Source organism: Scyliorhinus canicula, chromosome 8 (genome assembly GCF_902713615.1).
Source record: "Scyliorhinus canicula chromosome 8, sScyCan1.1, whole genome shotgun sequence".
Lineage (NCBI taxonomy): Eukaryota > Metazoa > Chordata > Chondrichthyes > Carcharhiniformes > Scyliorhinidae > Scyliorhinus > Scyliorhinus canicula.
In genome coordinates, this window is record NC_052153.1 from 181737610 (window position 1) to 181758405 (window position 20796).

Sequence of the window (20796 nt, forward strand, 5' to 3'; positions counted from 1 at the left end):
TCGATGGGCCAAATGGCCTCCTTCAGCACTGTAAATTCTATGATTCTATGATTCTCCCACTCTGTGGTAAAATCACCACGAGTCAAGCTCGGATGATGCAAAATTCCCAGATTATGCCTAAATCGTCGATCATTCCCGTCGGTGGAATATAAAATCCCAGAAAGTGATGCCTGTGAAAAGTTGAAGTTCCTCTCTGGGAACTCCAGATTAGCCGAATTTGTCCAAACTTATCATATGAGTTCGCCGACCACACAAGGGCGCAAAATCATGGTACGCTGGACAAGCCATCACTTGGCATTGTGATTTCCCGATGAAAGAATGTGGAAAATCTGTCCGGTGGCTAAACCTGTAGGTGTTGTTGTTTGGAGGGAAGGTGAATGGGATACAGCAAGTGGAGAATGTGGCAGAAAGCGGCAAACACATGTTTGACTGCATTGATGACGTGGCGGACTGTATCACACATGTCCCACACGCTAAGCAGAGAAAGGTTACAGAGCTTTTCCAGAACGTACTCCAGATATGGTTTTCAATGTAAAGCACCGGTTTCCAAGGTCTGGTGTGAACAAACTGGACGAAGACTTTTTCCACAGTTTAGAACCATCAAGCCCTAGAATTTCTACAGTGCAGGAAGAGGCCATTTGGGTTTTCATTTGGCATTTGAATCTGCTGTTTCTGACTGTGTTTGTAGGCCTGTTACATAACGATACACTCATGTGGTAATCAGGCCTCGAAATTCCGCTTGACAGGAATTTGTGGGCGTATCCCATGGGAGTCGAGTCACCTGGGAATTTTCTAGGAGCCCTCGTGGTTTTAAACACCTCCATCAAATCTCCTCTCAACTTTCTCTCCTCAAAGTAGATCAACCCCAGCTTCTCCAATCTGCACAGAACTAAAGTTCCTCGTTCCTGAAACTCCTCCTGTGAACGTTTTCGTCACCCTCTCTAAATCCTTCACATGCATTGGACACAATCCTCCAGTTACAGCCAGTGGTTGAGAAAGGTTGATTATAACTTCCTTGGTTCTGTCCTATGTGCTTCTGTTGTCAGGACCCCTGGCCTAGTCCACGTTCAATTCCATTGCCACTTGATCCAGAGTCGCAACACAAGTGAAATTAAAAATACCCAAGGACTTTGGCTGAGCCCAATAAACCGCAGTCACCAGGTTTGTAAGCTTAACACGCATTATTATTTCACAAATGAAACTGACAAAAATGTAACTGACTACCTAATACTCCTTACCCAGCCCCCCACTTTCCAACTCGCCCCACTCTGTACACACACACACAATGGGAAAGGGTGGTGGAGAGGGAAGAAAGGACGAAGATGAACTAAAAAGGATAAGCAATGTCCGATGCACTGTGAAGGTTTTCAGTTAAAGTCTTTCAGGAGTTTAAGCTTTCACTTCGATGCTTCTTCCTTCTAAGCTTGAGAGGATTTTCTCTGGCAAGGCGGCCTAGTTTCTTTGTAGATTCAAGAGCATTTAAACTATATACTGAAGATGTCCCAGGCACCCACTGGTTTGAGAACAATAAAGCCGTCTTTTGCTTTCGCAGAGAGAGCTCCTCCTCTCTTCAAGGTCTGATCACTTACGACCAGCTCTTTCAGGGGCATGCCATAGGAACCAATCACTGATTGCTGTCAGCCAGAACACTGTCCCTGGCCAACCCACAGGTTGCCAGCCAGCCGATCGAACCGGCTTCCCCCGAACTGATGAGATAGATACAGAAATGCCTCGGTCATAGCAGTGGAAGGGTGTCTTTCAGAATGGAGGGCTGTGACAAATGGCGTTCCTCAGGAATCCATGCTGGGTCCTTTGCTGTCTGTAGTATATATAAATGATTTGGAGGAAAATATAACTGGTGTGATTAGTAAGTTTGCGGACGACACAAAGGTTGGTGGAATTGCGGAGAGCGATGAGGACTGTCAGAGGATGCAGCAGGATATAGATCGTTTGGAGACTTAGGCGGAGAGATGGGGATGGAGTTTAATCCAGAGAAATGTGAGGTAATGCATTTTGGAAGGTCCAATCCAGATGGGAAATATTCAAGAAATTGCAGAGTCCTTAAGAGTATTGATAGGCAGAGGGATCTGAGTGTACAGGTACACAAGTCACTGAAAGTGGCAACACAGGTGGAGAAGGTAGTCAAGAAGGCTTACGTTATGCTTGCCTTCATCGGCCGGGGCATTTAGTTTAAAAATTGGCAAGTCACGTTGCAGCTTTATAGAACCTTAGTTAGGCCACACTTGGAGTATAGTGTTCAATTCTGGTCGCCACACTACCAGAAGGATGTGGAGGCTTTAGAGAGGGTGCAGAAGAGATTAACCAGGATGTTGCCCGGTATGGAGGGCATTTCACAGTCTGGGGCTGTTTAGCTCACTGGGCTAAATCGCTGGCTTTGGAAGCAGACTAAGGCAAGCCAGAAGCACGGTTCAATTCCCATAACAGCCTTCCTGAACAGGTGCCGGAATGTGGCGACTAGGGGATTTTCACAGTAACTTAATTTGAAGCCTACTTGTGACAATAAGCGATTTTCATTTCATTCATTCATTTCATTAGCTATGAGGAGAGGTTGAATAAATTCGGTTTGTTCTCACTGGAACGAAGGAGGTTGAGGGGCGACCTGATAGAGGTCTACAAAATTATGAGGGGCATAGACAGAGTGGATAGTCAGAGACTTTTACCCAGGATACAGGGGTCAATTACTAGGGGGCATAGGTTGAAGGTGTGAGGGGCAAGAATTAAAGGAGATGTACGAGGCAAGTTTTTTACACAGAGGGTAGTGGGTGCCGGGAACTCGCTGCCGGAGGTGGTGGTGGAAGGAGGGACGATAGTGACATTTAAGGATGGTGTTACAAAGATGGAGGAACATGGGAGGCCTTGTCCTCCCGAACCTTCTACTCTGGGTAGCTACCGCAGAAAGAGTGCGGGGATGGGTTAAGGAGCCGGGAGAAGAATGGGTCAAAATGGAGCAGAATAAGCGATTTTCATTTCATTTCCAGTCGCGGGCTCCGAGGCCGAGGATCCCCAGTAGCGGAATTTGGCTTGGGCCAGCTTGAACGGCAGCTTCCCCAGCCCTGTCCCCCCCCCCCCCCCCCCCCCCCCTCCCCCACCCTCTCCCCCCGCCCCCTCTCTCCAGTCGTCTCACTTTGGTGTCAATGTTTCGGATTGAGATGGGCCTGTATGACCCACACTCTGTCGGGTCATTGTCCTTTTTAGGGATCAGTGATATCGAGGCCTGTACCCTCGGGAATGACTCCCCCACCAATTGTGTTCTTTACCCCCCCCTTCTTCGTCTTTTTGCCCCTTTGCCTTCTCCCCCGGCAGCAACCCCCCTCGATATTGTAAATATCATCATCAATGGTCCATGTGTGTCCATTACTGATGCTGATATCCCAGCCCATTCTGGCAGATAAACTGCCCGTGTCTGCGTGGGTTTCCTCCGGGTGCTCCGGTTTCCTCCCACAGTCCAAAGATGTGCAGGTTAGGTGGATTGGCCATGCTAAATTGCCCCTTAGTGTCCAAAAGGTTAGGTGGGGGTTACTGGGTTATGGGGATAGGGTGGAGGTGTGGGCCCATGTGGGGTGCTCTTTCCAGGAGTCGGTGCAGACTTGATGGGCCAAAATACCTCCTTCTCCACTGTAAATTCTATGATTCTATGATTGCTTGTCTCTCCCAGCGTGGTGAAATAGTTTCCCTATTTTCATAGGTCACCCAAAGTCTTGCTGAGTACAGCATCCTGAACCGTATCTTGCTCCTGAATGGAGCTGCCTTGGCTGCATTGAACTCAGCCTGGCACTTGGCCAGGTCAGCCCTAATGTCTTGGATCATTTGCCCTCCCCACTTGAAGGACTGCATGTTCCTTGCCCAGTTCAAGATCCGTGCCTTCTCCTGCAATCGGTGGAGCTTGGCTTTAATCGCATGTGGTGGTTCCCTTGCCTTGGGCCTCTGCCAGAGTGACCCGTGGACCAATGTCCACCTCCGGGAGCTTGGGGAAGCTTTTTCCCCCGACCAGCTTTCCTAACATCTGCACCATGTAGTCCATTGGGTTCCTGCTCTCTGTGCCCAATGGCAGCCCTAAGGTTCTGGCAGCGAGACTTGTTTTCCTGGTCTTCCACCTTTCCTTTAACCGCTCCCTGGGCCACCACCAAATTCGTCACCTCTGCTTCGAGTGAGGTGATCTGCTCACTCTGGTCTTTGGTCGCCCTCTCTAGTTCCTGCGCTGTTGCCTCCTGCCTCTCCAGTTGTCATTCAGTCCTCTCCAGTCCCTCCTTGAAGGGGGCCAAGACATCTGCTTTGCCATAATAATAATATAATCTTTATTAGTCTCACAAGTAGGCTGACATTAACACTGCAATGAAGTTACTGTGAAAAGCCCCTAGTCCTCCTTAATGGAGTCCCTAAGTTTAGGAATTCTCGTGCCAGGAGCTCCATCATTGCCCTGTTGGTGGGAGAGCAGCGGTTGCGTTGGTGACTCTGCTCGACTCACCATGTCCTGCTCTGCTTCGCTCCTCATGTATGTTGCTTTGGCTTTATTCTCCTGACTCTTATTCCTCTGTTGTCCTTCTGGCCTCTTTACTGGTTTGCGGCCATTTCTTTGGGTTTTTTATGTTTCAGGGTGAGAGGAGTGGGATGGGGTTGGGGGCGTGGTGGAGTGTGCTTAGCGACTGATTTTCGAGTCAAAGGTACCCAGGTTGGAATCTCGAGGGAGAGAGCCACATTTCATGCGGCTGCTCAGCACATCCCCACCACTAGAGGTCCAAGACTTGTATTTATAAAGCGCCTTTCATGTAATCAAGACATCTCACAGTGCTTTACCATAAGACATGGGAGCAGAATTAGGCCACTCGGCCCATCGGGTCTGCTCCGCCATTGAATCATGGCTGATATTTTCGCATCCCCATTCTCCTGCCTTCTCCCCATAACCCCTGATCCCCTTATTAATCAAGAACCTATCTATCTCTGTCTTAAAGACACTCAGTGATTTGGCCTCCACAGCCTTCTGTGGCAAAGAGTTCCACAGATTCACCACCCTCTGGCTGAAGAAATTCTTCCTCATCTCTGTTTTAAAGGATCGTCCCTTTAGTCTGAGATGGTATCCTCTGGTTCTAGTTTCTCCTAGAAATGGAAACATCTTATCCACGTCCACTCTATCCAGGCCTCTCAGTATCCTGTAAGTTTCAATAAGATCCCTCCTCATCCTTCTAAACTCCAACAAGTACAGACCCAGAGTCCTCAACTGTTCCACATACGACAAGCTCTTCATTCCAGGGATCATTCTTGTGACCCTCCTCTGGATCCTTTCCAAGACCAGCACATCCTTCCTTAGATACCGGGCCCAAAACTGCTCACAATACTCCAAATGGGGTCTGACCAGAGCCTTGTACAGCCTCCGAAGTACATCCCTGGTCTTGTATTCTAGCCCTCTTGACTTGAATGCTAACATTGCATTTGCCGTCTTAAATGCCGACTGAAACTACACATTCACCTTAAGAGAATCGTGAACAAGGACTCCCAAGTCCCTCTGTGCTTCTGATTTCCTAAGTATTTTCCCATTTAGAAAATAGTCTTCCTCCTTCCAAAGTGCATAACCTCTCACTTTTCCACATTGTATTTCATTTGCCACTTCATTGTCCACTCTCCTAGCTTGTCCAAATCCTTCTGCAGCCACCTTGCTTACTCAATACTACCTGTCCCTCTGCAGATCTTTACGGCCAATTACGTACTTTTAAGGTAGAGTCTGTGGTGATATCATGGTGGTGTTGTAATTCACCGACTGACCAGTAGGACTCTCATTAGTATAGAAGTGAATGTTAGAGTCAGGTGACCTCAGACTGACTGAAGAGTTGGAAGAGAGAGGTTGCTTGTGCATGTTCATACTGTTATTCATCTGTTGTTTTGTATATTGTTGACCCACAATTAATGTTTTTAAAAAATATTTTAATTCTCCTTTTTCACATTTTCTCCCAAATTTACACCCACCAACAATAAACAATAATCAGCAATAAATATGTCAATCCCCATAACAATAACAAAGATCCCATTCTCCCACCAACCCCCAAACATTAGCCCGCATGTTTACATAAACAAATGACAAAAAGGAATCAGGGGTTACCCATAGTCACCATTAACACACACAGCCCCCCTCCCCCAACCCTCCCACCCACCCCCCCCCAATTAATGTTCGTTGTTATCCAGGTCTTGAAAGTGCATAATGAATAATGCCCATGACTTGTAGAACCCTTCCATCCTTCCCCTCAGTTCAAACTTAACCTTCTCAAGAGTCAAGAATTCCAACAGGTCCCCCCTCCACGCCAGGGCACAGGGTGGAGAGGCAGCTCTCCATCCCAGCAGGATCCGCCTTCGGGCGATCAACGAGGCGAAGGCTATGATATCTGCCTCCGCACCCGTTTCCAACCCTGGCTGGTCCGACACCCCGAATATGGCTTCCCGGTGACCCGGGTCCAGCTTCACATGCACCACCTTGGAAATTACCCTAAAAACCTCCTTCCAGTAATCCTCTAGCTTTGGACAGGAACAAAACATATGAACGTGATTAGCGGACCCCCCCACCGCAACGCTCACACATATCTGTACTTCAAAGAATCGGCTCATCCTCGCCCTCGTGAGGTGTGCTCTGTATACCACCTTTAGCTGCATCAGCCCCAAACTCGCACACGAGGTGGAGGCATTCATTCTCCGGAGTACCTCACACCAAAACCCCTCCTCCATATCCTCTCCCAACTCTTCCTCCCACTTTTCTTTGATCCCTTCCAGTGGTGCCTTCTCCTCTTCCAAAATAGCTCCGTAAACTGCCGACACTACCCCCTTCTCCAGTCCCCTTGTCGTCAGCACCTCCTCCAGCAATGTGGAGGCTGGCTCCACCGGGAAGCTCTGTATCTCCTTTCTGGCAAAATCTCGAACCTGCATGTATCTGAACATTTCTCCCTGCTCCAGCCCATACTTCGCTTCCAGCTCCTTCAATCCTGCAAACTGACCCCTAAGAAACTAATCTTTTAGTGTCTTAATCCCCTTCTCTTCCCATTTCCGGAAATTTCCATCCCACCTCCCTGGCTCAAATCTGTGGTTCCCCCGAATCAGCATTTCCCTTGATGCTACCCCCAACCCGAAGTGTTGGCGAAACTGCCTCCAGATTTTCAACGAATCTATTATTATCGGACTCCCTGAGTATTTCCCCGGAGCTATCGGGAGCAGCGCTGTTGCTAGTGCTTTCAGTCCCGACCCCCTGCACAAACTCTCCTCCATTCTGAGCCACTGGGAATCAACCCCTCTGACCCAGCTCTGCACCTTCTCCACATTCGCCGCCCAGTAGTAGTACATCAGGTTCGGAAGACCCAAACCCCCTGCCTGCCTTCCCTTCTCTAACAGCACCTTTCTCACTTTGGCCAACTTCCCTCCCCATATGAACGAGGTAATCCTTCCTTCAATCTCCCTGAAAAAAGCCTTTGGCAGGAAAACCGGTAGGCATTGAAAAATAAACAGAAATCGTGGCAACACATTCATTTTAACCGCCTGTACCCGACCCGCCAGTGACAGAGGGAGACCATCCCACCTTACCAGATCAGCTTTCACTCTCCCCACCAAACTAGAGATGTTGTACCTGCGAAGCCTCCCCCACTCCCGGGCAACCTGCACCCCCAGATACCTAAAGTGAGTCCCTGCCCTATGGAATGGCAGCCCCCCTACCCCTGCCCCCACCCACGGCCGAGACACCACAAAATATTCACACTTGTCTAGGATCAGCTTGTACCCCGAGAAAGACCCAAATAGCTCCAATAATCTCCCTATCGACACATTCAGTTCCGACACATATAACAGCAAGTCATCGGCATATAAGGACACCTTATGCTCTATCCCTCCCCGCACTATTCCTTTCCATGCTCCCGAACCTCTTAATGTGATGGCCAATGGCTCAATCGCGAGTGCAAACAGCAGGGCAAACATAGGACATCCCTGCCTTGTCCCACGGTGGAGAGAAAAGTATCTCGAGCTGATGTTGTTTGTGCGGACACTCGCCCTCAGCTCCTTATATAGTAGCTTTACCCAGTTCACAAATCTTGGTCCAATCCAAAACCGCTCCAGAACTGCCATCAAGTACCCCCATTTTACCCGGTCAAACGCCTTCTCGACGTCCAATGCCACAACCACGTTTGTTTCCTTTCCTTCCGCTGGTGCCATAATGACGTTCAAAACCCTCCTAATGTTCAAAAAAAGCTGCCTTCCTCTCACGAACCCCGTCTGATCCTCACCTATCACCTTCGGGAGGCACTCCTCCAGCACTTCTACCCCGGGTGGCTACAACCTCTCATAAAACTCCTCAAAAACCTTGTTAATCAGCTCTGGAGCCACCATCAACTTCCCTGCCCTATCCCTCACCTGAAGATTTTCCCTTGCCACTGCTTCCCTCCGGAGCTGACCTGCTAACATGATCTGACACTGCTATTGCAGAGCATTCCGACCCCTTGACTCCAGCCAGCAAAGCCTTTCCCACCACAAAGAAGTCGATCCACGAGTATACCTTATGGACTGCTGAAAAAAACGAGTATTCCCGTTTCCTTGGGTGCAGTAAACTCCAAGGGTCCACCCCTCTCATTTGCACCATTAGCCCAGCCAGTGCCTTCGCCCCCCCCCCCTGATGGGGCTACCGAGCCCTGCCGTGATTTGTCCAACATTGGCTCCTGCACCAAGTTCCAGACAATCAGTTCGTGTGCGTCCAAGTCGGGGATGGCCCCAAACACCTTGGGCGAAATTCTCCCAACGGGAGACAAAGTGCCGACGGCGGAGTGAAAACCGGAGTGTTTCACTCCGACGTCGGAGGCCGCTCGTCGCCCCCTATTCTCCCACCCCCAGGCGGCTAGGAGTGGCGCCGCGTCAATTTCGCCGGCGGGCCTCGGCACCGCGTCAAAGCGGCGCCGCGTAAATGATGCGGCCGGCAGCGCTTAAATGATGTCACCCGCGCATGCGCAGGTTGGCCGGCGCCAACCCGCGTATGCGCGGTTGCCGTCCTCCCCGCGGGCGCCCCGCAAGACATGTCGGAGTGATCTCGCGGGGTGGCGGAGGAAAAAGAGTGCGTCTTTTAGAGGCCCCGGCCCGCCGATCGGTGGGCACCGATCGCAGGCCAGACCCCCACTGAGCACCCCCCTGATGCTCGATCACTCCTGCGATGCTCCCACCTGGCATGGGGGTCGGCGAATCGCGTCCCTTCTTCGCGAATCCCACATCGTCCCAATTGGGACCGTGTACTCTTAACAGCGCCACTAATCTCCCCTCCAGCGCCTCTGTCACAATCACATATCTACCCCCCTGATCTGCCACCACCTTCTCCATCTGGAGGCGTACCCTTTTGCTGGACAACACTGCTACCCCTCGAGCCCTTCAGTCAAATCCAGAGTGAAACACTTGGCTAACCCAATGCTTTTTAAGTCTCACCTGGTCCTTCACCCTCAAGTGAGTCTCCTACAGCATTGCCACATCGGTTTTCAGACTTTTAAGATGCGCAAGCACCCTTGACCGGACCTCCTAGCCCTCTCACGTTCCACGTGACTATCCTAACTGGGGGTCGCTCACCCCCCCACCCTTCTTATCCACCATCATTATACCACCCACGCCTGTCCATTGTTAACATCGAACCCCTTCCCCCCCTCCCAGGAACCCCCCCTACGTTTCCCCTTGAAAAAACATCTCCCAGCATCAATCCCTCCCCCCCGCCCTCGCTCGCCTCGTAGGCCCATTGAAGCCTGCTATCCAGGCTCCAACGTCCACAGCCCTCCTCTCACCTCACCTCCGTTCACTAGCTGGCTTTAGTTAGCTAGCGCAGGTGGCTTCCCCCCCCCCCCCCCCCGCTAAGATATATCGTCCCATTCTACCCAGTCCCAGAGAAAGAAAAAACAAAACCAACAATCCAACCCATACAATTTGTCAAGTCCTGATAGATCCGAACTCCAGCACCGTCGCAGTGCACCTCGCGCTTCTGCTTCACCCAGCTTAACACCTTCTCCTTCACGCAGTACTTATGGAAGCAGATAATTACTGCTCTTGGCAACTCATTCACCTTGGGCTTCGGCCTTAATGACCGATGAGCTTGGTCCAGCTCGTACTGGGAGGGGTTCTCACCCTCCCCCATCAGCTCCGCCAACTTCTTAGCGAAGTACTCTGTTGGCCTTGGGCCCTCTGTCCCTTCGGGCAAGCCCACAATTCCCAGATTGTGCCGTCTCGAGCTGTTCTCCAAGTCCTCGAGCTTTGCTCGGAGTCCTCTGTTGACCTCCACCTCTCTCCGCAGCTCGTCCCCCCATCGAGGTGAGCTGGTCGCTGTGCTGCGGCACGGCCTCCTCCACTTCCTTAATCTTCTCGCCCTGCTCCCTCACCTCGGCCGATGGCTTTGCCACAGCTACCCTCACCGGGCGATTGCCTCCTCCACCAATGATTTCAATGCGACCGCCGTCTCCTTCCTCAAAGCCTCCATATGCCTCGCAAACTGCTTTTCCAGCTCCACAGCTATCACCTCAGTCATGTTTTCCACCGTAAGTAGTGCGGCCCCGCCATGCGGTCCGGCATCCGCCATCTTGTCAGCGCTTTTGCTGGCCTTCTCATTCAACGGTGAATCCGGGTTTTCTTCCTTCTTCCTAGCTGCTTTTCGCATCCTCTAACGACTTATAATTTCTTCTTTCTTTCTTCAATCCGAAAATAACTAAATAATTATTTTCACAAATTTGTTCCCCAAAATTCCAAAGTCAAGAAATCTCTTCCCCCGAGGACCAGACGTCAAACTCCTCAAAGATCCATTTTTAGTGGGCTCGAGTCCCCCTCTACATCGCGTTCTGGACTCAGGCCTGCCACCTCGAGTCAAGCGCCGCCCACGCATCCGACCTCTGGGTCGATGCCTCCCGCTCCGGCTGCTGGACACTCCCGCGGGGTTCCTCACCGGCTCCAAACCGGACCGACCTGATGCCCGTCCCTCAGGCCCCAAAGGCCGAAGAAACCCGGGAGGAAAGAACCACGGGGAAACCCCCGAAAAAGTCCGAGAAAGTGCGCCACCGGAAGTCGACCCACAGTTAATGTTAATAAATCGTTTATAGCTTTAGCTTCAAGTGTTCTTGTAATATAAATCAGGTCATCCGACAAGAATATTACAGTGTCACTATTGAAAGGTTACATCCTGAATTCCTGAAATGGTCGTCTGAATTTCAGACACCCACAGGCAAGGATGTGCCTGCTGAGATTGAGGGCATCAAAATATATTGATGGCCATGTCTTGGGGTAGGCTGCCATCTTGAATAATAATAACCTTTATAATCTTTTTTACTGCCACAAGTAGGCTTAAGTTATTGTGAAAATCCCTTGGTCACCACACTCTGGCGCCTATTTGGGTACACCGAGGGAGAATTCAGAATGTCCAATTCACCTAACAGCATGTCTTTCGAGACTTGCCGGGGCCTTAACTGACATCTTTGTATCCTCATTGGCTACAGGTGAGATCCTAGAGGCCTGGAGAATAGCTCATGTGGTGCAGCTGTTGAAGAGAGGCAGCAGGGATAATCCAGGAGGCTATAAACATGTGAGCCTCACGTCGGTCATAGGTAAATTATTGGAGAGAATTCTCAGGGACAGGCAACAAATGGACTCGTTAGCGTAGACAGCATGGTTTGGTGAAGGGAAGGTCGCGCAGACTCCGCCACAGACAGTGACCCAAGCCAGGAATCGAACCCGGGTCCTTGACGCTGTGAAGCAACAGTGCTAACCACTGTGCTGCCGTGCCGGGACAGTAACCATGGCGACAGCCACTTAATTTGCTGCCAACCATTAAACTCTGGGGAAAATCCACCAGCTGTCCATCCATACATACCGCTGACAAGTATTTTCTTCTGGTGTTGTGCTTTCCAAACGATAAAATTTAGGCCGTATTGCCTCTGTGATGATTTTCTTTTTTAAAGCCATTCGTGGGATGTGGGCTTCGCTAGCTGGGCCAGAATTCATTGCCCATCTCTAATTGGCTGTGAGAAGGTAGCGATGAGTTGCCTTCTTGAACTGCTGCAGTCTATGTTCTGTACGTCCACCCACTGTGCTGTTAGGGAGGGAGTTCCAGGACTTTGACCCAGCGACAGTGAAGGAACGGCAATATATTTCCAAGTCAGGATGGTGAGTGACTTGGAGGGAGAATTCCAGGTTTTGGCCTTCCCATGTATCTGCTGCCCTTGTCTTTCACGGTAGCAGTTGTGGGTGCTGCCTAAGGAGGCATGGTGAGTTCCTGCACTGCATCTTGTAGATGGTATGCACTTGCTGCCACCTGGTGGTGGAGGTTTTGAATGTTTGTGGATGGGGTGCCAATCAAGCGGGGCTGCTTTGTCCTGGGTGGTGTAGAGCTTCTTGTGTGTTATTGGAGCTACACTCCTGCTGAGATGATTGATCTCCAATAGCCGCAACCATTCGCTGGTTAAGGTGCCCTCCTGTTGCTTCCACTGCCCACAAATCCCCAGCAGCAGGTGCTGTACTGTTTCAGACCCCTGATGACAGTACAATCCGTAACCACTCGTAAGCCTAGTAAATTCAGCACAGTGATCTTTGCGTGCACAGCTGATTGCAAAATCTGGACCCATGTACCCTTTCAAAATTTTTAATCACAGGCGCTTCGCTTCCCTACTTTTGCCGTACGTTAATATTTCTTATTGAGGCATGTGTGCAGCATTGAGTGTAAATCACTGTTGCAGTACGACGAAATGTCTGCAGGTGGCAACCTTGAGAGTGATCATCTCTCATTGCTCTGTGCTGCCACCTGCAGCATCTGGACAATATTGCAAAATGTATTATTAACGCTAAAATATTAACACTGACTATTGGCAGATTCAAGGAGACGACTATGTTTCTGGGCAGAGAAAATACTTTCAGTTCATTGCAACACAAAAAGATTCTAATTTAGCAGCAAGAAATTCATTATGTGCCTGGTGTTGGCATCTCCTTTTATTCTGCATGTTATCCTCCCTTTTCCCTATTCTGTTTTTCCCATTTTCCCCTTTGATATTAGCATACTTTCATTGCCTTAATTTCATCTCTCTTCAGTTATTTACTATTCATTGGTGAAGCTTAAGCAACTTACTAAACTAATTGGATTGTTATTGGCTGAAAACTAACTGTAAGAGTTATTTTTGCAGCCAAAGAAACATAGAAAATAGGAGCAAGAGTATGTCATTCAGGCCTTCGAGCCTGCTCCGCCATTCATGGCTGATCATCCAACGCAGTAACCTGTCCCCACTTTCCCCCCATGTGTTTTGATCCATTTTGCCCCAAGAACTATGTCCAAGTCCTTCTTGAAACCATACAATATTTTGGCCTCACCTACTTTCTGTGGTAATGAATTCCGCAGGCCGACCACGTCCTGGGTGAAGAAATTTATCCTCATCTCTGTCCTAAATGGTCTACCCTGAATCCTCAGATTGTGACCCCTGGTCCCCACCATTGGGGACATCCTTCTTGCATCTACCCTGTCTACTCCTGTTAGAATTTTCTAGGTTTCTATGAGATCCTCCCTCATTCTTCTGAACTCCAGCGAAGACAATCTAACCGATTCAATCTCGCCTCAGACGTCAGTCCTGCCATCCCAGGAATCAGTTTGATAAACCTTCACTGTACTCCCTCTATAGCAAGCCATTGAGGGTCCAAAGTCTATCATTCATGTCAGAATAGATCAATTTGTTTAATTATGATGATTGGCACCTCATATCATTGTGCATACAGTAACAGGATTTAGTACATTAAGTCACTCGTTTGTAAAGAAAACACATTGGTTAAATACTTTTTATAAGGGGAGGTATACCTTTAAAGTTCAGGGTATGATCCAATAGGTTATGGGGATAGGTCAGGGGTGTGTGCTGCTGTAGGATCCACTTTCGGAGGGCCAGTGCAGACTCGATGGGCCGATTGGGTTCCTTCTGCATTGTAGTGGTTGTATGTTCCTGTGGAGAAACAGCAGGCATGCCACCCACTCCTCCCTCCGCAGTCCCCTCACCAGGAGGAAAGTTGGTCTGGAATTAACCAGTTTTCAGAAGCCTGGCCGTCAGTGATAACGCGACAGGGAAGCTCAGGGTTGGTCTTTCACCATTCAAAAATTTCCCACTCTCAAGAGCTGCCGATCAGTCTGGCAGCATCAGAGTTCAGCAGTGGGCACTGTCGGGACTGCAAGATGGTGCAGGAAGAAGAGCAATGGCTTGCGCTGGCATGTAGGTGACAGAGTTTTAGAGCAGGCAGTGATCGCAGAGCCGAGGGAGGGAGGAGGACGTTGTCGAGGGCAGCACGGTAGCATAGTGGTTAGCACAGTTGCTTCACAGCTCCAGGGTCCCAGGTTCGATTCCCATCTGGATCCATATCTGTGCGGAGTCTGCACGTTCTCCCCGTGTCCGTGTGGGTTTCCTCCGGGGTGCTCTGGTTTCCTCCCACAGTCCAAAGATGTGCGGGTTAGGTGGATTGGCAATGCTAAATTGCCCTTGGTGTCCAAAAAATGTTCAGTGGGGGTTACTGGGATAGGGTAGATACTTGGGCTTCAGATACTCTTTATAAAGGCCAGTGCAGACTCGATGGGCCGAATGGCTACCTTCTGCCCTGTAAATCCTATGATTCTATGAGGGCTGTGGTTCGGAGGGCAGGCGAGGAGGAAGGACGAAGGGAAGATGTTGATATCTTATGGGGTTGGCACCAATGCAAACAGGGCATCCCCTCCAACCCCCCTGATTGATATGCACGCCCCCCCCCCTCCCCCGCCCCGCTTCCTTCCTGCCTTTTCAAAGGTGCCCTTGAATAAATATCCTTCATATTCTGCTCTGCCTATCACTGGCCAGAGTTTTATGGCAGTGGAGGGTGGATTGAGACCTTTGATTGGCAACTGGGGAGTTAAGAGCATCAATAGGGCTTATGGGCGGGTGGCCTAGTGGGTGATTTATTCACCCTCACACCCGGGCATTACTATGGACACCCGACACATACCCCTCGCCTCAAAAGCACAGCCGGTGAGTGACAAAAAACAAGGATACTCAGTATCTTCCACTCAGTAGTGAGTGATCACTCAGTGAATGATAACCCTACCAGGCCATAGGAACAGGAGTAGTCCATTGAAATCTTTGAGCCTGCTCCCCATTCAATCAGATCATGGCTAATCTGAATCTTAACTCCATCTATCTGCCTTGGTTCCTGAAGCCAGAATACCCTTGTCTGTACAAAATCGATCAGGCCTGGTGTTGAAATTATCAACCGACCCCCAGCGTCAGCTGCCTTTTGGAAAAAGAATTCAGACTCCACAGAATAATACTTTGCAGAAGAGGCCCTTTGGCCTATCGAGTCTGCCCGCTTAATTCCATTTCTAGAATTTTAGATTTCCACTTACCCTTCTGTGGGGAAGTGCTCCCTTACATAGGATGTCCAATTCTCCGAACAAGCATGTCTTTCAGGACGTGTGGGAGGAAACTGGAGCACCCGGAGGAAACCCACGCAGACACAGGGAGAGCGTGCAGACTGTGCACAGGCAGTGACCCAAGGCGGGAATCGAACCTGGGTCCCTGGTGCTGTGAAGCCACAGTGCTAGCCACTTGTGCTACCATGCCGACTAGATGGGCTGAATGGTCTAATTTGGCTCCTTTGTCTTATCCTCCCAGTACATCGCATTCCTTTGCTTCCATGGTGTCAGCAGTGACTCAGTGGCACGCTCTCGGTGCTGAGCCATGGGTTTAAGCCTCACTGTCCTAAACTCCATCATTCCTGACCACACCAATTCAAACTGGCTCTTTATCCCCAACACCCTCCATTTCAGACCCTTATCCTAGATTACCAATCCCTCCCCGCCTCGCATAACCCACCATAACCTCTGTAATCTCCTTGAGGCTTACGTCACAACCTGCATCTCAGTGCCTTATGATGTGGCCAGTTTTATTTATTTATTCAAGGGATGTGGGCTTCGCTGGCTAGGCCAATATTTGTTGCCCATCCTGAATGGCCCTTTGAGAAGGTTTGTGGTGAGCCACCATCTTGAACCGCTACAGCCATGTGGTGTAGGTGCAACCATGGCACTGTGAGGGAGGGAGTTCCAGGAATGCGACCCAGTGACAGTGAAGGAACAGCGATACAATTCCAAGTTTGGATGTTATATGACTTGGAGGGGAATTTGCAGATCATGGTGTTCCCATGCCCATGCCTGTCCAGGTGGGTTTGGATGGTGATGCTGAAGGAACCTTGGTGAGTTGTTGCAGTGCATCTTGTAGATGGTACACACTTGCGCCTACTGCACGTTTGGAGGGAGTGAGTGTTGAAGGTAATTACCGATCACGTTCTTCTTCTGCTCCAGGTTTCATGGCAAAATCTACAGTTCTGTTGATGTTACAGTCTTGGATCCCTCCCTCAGACCTTTCTCCCCACCTTCAAAAGCCTCCTCATACCCGATAACAATCATCCTTCCAGACAGTTTTCCCTAAATAGCCGACTCCTGGAGGTTTCTCCTGGGCAAAGTGCTTGAGACACTGCATCAGAAAATGTGCTGCATAAATGAAAGCGGGCTGTGCTGACGAGTTAACCTTGACTGGCATCTCAGTCCCTTACTGAGGCGAAGGGATATTTCTCAAACAACTGGGAACTTAACACAGCGGTGAATCCAGTCAGCATTTTAAATACATTGAAAAAAAAAGATGAATAACACATTTGCAAACAATTAGGGGGGAACAGAATTAAAGAGCAAAAAGATGACCTTTCCTCATGCTGCGATGTTTAAATGTCATTCTAATTCGAATTAAATGACTGCCAAAGCAACTCTAGTGCAGCCAGCCGTCAGATTAATGGAACAAATTCATTCATTCCACATGGACCCGTACCATGTGGGCTGTGAGACTGTCTTGACTGCGCGTTCTCCCTCCCAGACGGTGACTTTCAAGCTCCGATGCTCACAGATGCCCGCAGCTCCCCCAGGTTTAAGGAGGAACTGCAGTCGTCTCTGTGGCAGGGCTGTGGAAGCGGCATCGCCACTGGCTGGGTGAGTGACAAAAGGCAAAGGCACACAGGAAGACCGAACGTTACGCTCAGCCGTGAGTGACTACCCTACCACGAGGCAGGAGTCTAGGGACAGAAGGTGGCCATTCAGCCCCTTGGGTCTATTCTGCCATTCAATTAGATCATAGCTGTTCTGTATCTTAACTCCATTCGCCTGCTCTGGCCCCACGACCCATAATGCCCTTGCCTCTTATAAATCAATCATGGTCAGTTTTGAAATTTATAGTTGTCCCTCAGACACTATTTCCGTGCAACCCGCCGCGCATTTCGCGGTGGTGGCCGTGCCTGCCATTGGCCCATTGTTGATGGGGTTCCCCCATCCCCATGACTGTGAAACCCGTGGCGGGGGTTCACCTGAGAAGGCTAGTGGAACCTCAACTTAAAGCCTCATCTGAAAGTGCAGCAATCCCTCGGTGCCTGCACGTGAGAAATCAGTCTGGGTTAGCTACTTAGGCATCCAGAGCAGGCTTCAAATCCATGACCATAAGACCATAAGACAAAGGAGCAGGCTTAGGCCACTCGGCCCATTGAGTCTACTCTGGCATTCAATCATGGCTGATATTTTCTCATCCCCATTCTCCTGCCTTCTCCCCATAACCCCTGATCCCCTTATTAATCAAGAATCTATCTATCTCTGTCTTAAAGACACTCAGTGATTTAGCCTCCACAGCCTTCTGCGGCAAAGAGTTCCACAGATTCACCGCCATCTGGCTGAAGAAAATCCTACTCATCTCTGTTTTAAAGGATCGTCCCTTTAGTCAGGGGTCGTCCCTTTTGTGTCCTCTGGTTCTAGTTTTTCCTGCATGTGGAAACATCCTCTTCACGTCCACTCTGTCAAGGCCTCGCAGTATCCTGTAAGTTTTAATAAGATCCCCCCTCATCCTTCTAAACTCCAACAAGTACAGACCTAAGTCCAAAATGTTCCTCATAGGACACACTCTTCATTCTAGGGATCATTCTATGAACCTCCTCTGGACCCTTTCCAAGGCCAGCACATCCTTCCTTAGGTACGGAGCTCAAAACTGCTCACAATACTCCAAATGGGGTCTGACCAAAGCCTTATACAGCCTCAAACATAGATCCCTGCTCTTGTATTCTCGCCCTGTCAACATGAATGATAATATTGCATTTGCCTTCCTAACTGCCAACTGAACCTACACGTTAACCTTTAGAGAATCTTGAACAAGGACTCCCAAGTCCCTTTGTGCTTCTGATTTCCGAAGCATTTCTCCATTTAGAAAATCGTCCATGCCTCAATTCCTCCTTCCAAAGTGCAAACCTCACACTTTTCCACAATGTATTCCATCTGCCCACTCTCCTAGCCTGTCCAAATCCTTCTGCAGCCCGGTTGCTACCTCAATACTACCTGTCCCTCTACAGATCTTTGTATCATCTGCAAACTGACCAACAGTGCCTTCAGTTCCTTCTTCCAGATCGTTAATATATATTGTGAAAAGTTGTGGTCCCAGCACAGACCCCTGAGGCACACCACTGGTCACAGGCTGCCATCCTGAAAAAGACCCCTTTATCCCCACTCTCCGCCTTCTGCCAGTCAGCCAATCCTCTATCCATGCTAGGATCTCACCCTTAAACACCATGGGCTCTTAACTTATTTAACAGTCTCCAATGCGCCACCTTGTCAAAGGTCTTCTGGAAATTTAAATAAATCATGTCCACTGGTTCTCCTTTGTCTAACTTCCTTGTTACCTCCTCAATGAACTCTAACAGGTTTGTCAGACATGACCTCCCTTGACGAAGCCGTGCTGACTCAGTCCTATTTTATCATGCACTTCCAAGTACTCCGCGATCTCATCTTTAATAACAGACTCTAAAATCTTACCAATGACCAAAGTCAGGCTAAGTGGCCTATAATTTACCATCATCTGCCTCCCTCCCTTCTTCAACATCGGTGTTACATTAGCCACTTTCCAGTCCTCTGGGACCCTTCTTGCCTTCAGTGATTCCTGAAAGATCATCACCAATGCCGCCACAATCTCCACAGCTATCTCTTTTAGAACCCTGGGATGTAGTCCATCTGGTTAAAGTGATTTATCCACCTTCAAACCTTTCAGTTTCCTCAGAACCTTCTCCTTTGTGATGGCCACTGAACTTACCTCTGCCCCCTGATTCTCCTGGAACTCTGGCATCCCACTGGTGTCTTCCACCATGAAGACTGATGCAGAGTAACTATTCAGTTCCACTGCCATTTCTTTGTTTTCTATTATTATTACTTCTCCAGCCACATTTTCCAGTGGTCCAATGTCTATTTTTGCCTCTCTCTTACCTTTTACATACTGAAGTAAACTCTTCCTATCTTCTTTTATATTAGTAGCTAGCTTGCACTCATATTTCATCTCCTCCCCCCCTTATTGCTTTTTTTGGTTGTCTGCTCACTTTTAAAGGTTTCCCAATCCTCTGGCTTCCCACTAATCCTCGCCACTTTGTGTGCTTTTTCTTTTTCTTTTATGCTGTCCTTGACTTCCCTCGTTAGCCGTGGATGCCTCGTCCTCTCCTTATCCTGTATCCTCCTCCTTGGGATGAATTTCTGTTGTGCCTCCTGAATAACCCCCCCAAGCTCCTGACATTTCAACTCAAGAAGCCAGTGTGTTACCGCCCAATCCGTGGCTGACCCAGGGTTCTAAAAGAGATAGCTGTGGAGATTGTCTCAGTAATGGGGGCTTATCCAGCAGTTTGCGTCAACGGGGCAGGGACAACGTGACATAACTGCGGTGTGTATCCAGCGATGCCTCGAGCCATGCCACATGTCCGCGCGGTGGGTTCAGCTGCGCGTGCCAGCGCGTGGGGTTGGCGACCCTTCACCTTTGTACTCACTTCGCCCCAGGCAGCTGGCGGGGGTTCCACGGGAGGGTAATACTTGGGGAGGTCCCAGGCCACTTCTGTCATGAACCACTTGAAGTCCTTGCATTTGAGGTGTTTCCGCAACATTTTCTGGGCTGTGAGGTCTCCGGTGGAGAGGTGCCGGTACTCGGGTCTGCGCTGGTAGATGTATTCCGCGTACTCGTCCATCCAGGTCTCTGCCACCCTTTTCAGGTTCTGTGAACAGCAGTAAAAATCCAATTATCACCCTAGCACTGTTGGTGTTTGAGTAAACTTTACTTCTAGTTAAAAGATGGAATTTTGAAGTACAGATGGAGGCCATTCATCCCATCGTGCCAGTGCCATCTCTTTGAAAGAGCTGTCCAACCAGTCCCACTGGTCCTACTCTCCATCCCATCGCCCTTCAAATGGTCCCTTTGCAAATATTTATCCAATTCCCTTTTGAAAGTTACAATTGAATCTGCTCCCACCATCCTTTCAGACAGTGCATTCAGGAGAGCAACAGTTCACCGCATGAAAAGATCTTTATTTCCACCGGTTCTTTACAATGACGATAATTCTGCATCAATTAGTTATGGACCTTCCTGGCAGTGGCTCCTTGATGCCTATCGAAACTATGGGCACGATCTACTAGCCTGGTCGCGCCCGATTCGGGATGTGACAAGGCCGTTAAAGATTTCACGAGATTTCTAACGAGTTGCAATCTGGATCACGTCCATAACATGTGGGATCCAGATTTGCATATTCAAGTTTGCAGTCAGGCCCACTTGAATAGGATCGCGCTGGAGTTACGCAAGGCACGTAATGTAATGCCCGCACCTTGGAGACCCCGAGCGAGTGCCATTTAGCACAGGTCTCCACCAATGCGGACCAGATGTACCGGCACATGGGGGCGGTCTCCCAGGCATTCGGGGGCCCCGAGGT

The 20796-nt window shown here is 49.5% G+C and overlaps 1 protein-coding gene across 4 annotated transcripts in view; it reads right to left on the minus strand.

Moving 5' to 3' along the window:
* galntl6 (polypeptide N-acetylgalactosaminyltransferase like 6) overlaps positions 1–20796 on the minus strand; it is a 1408929-nt gene that overhangs the window by 80630 nt on the left and 1307503 nt on the right. For all 4 annotated transcript variants that reach the window (XM_038805796.1, XM_038805794.1, XM_038805795.1 and 1 more), the window contains exon 10: positions 19867–20088. In XM_038805796.1, coding sequence (XP_038661724.1) covers positions 19867–20088 — 222 coding nt within the window. The remainder of the gene's footprint in view (positions 1–19866; positions 20089–20796) is intronic.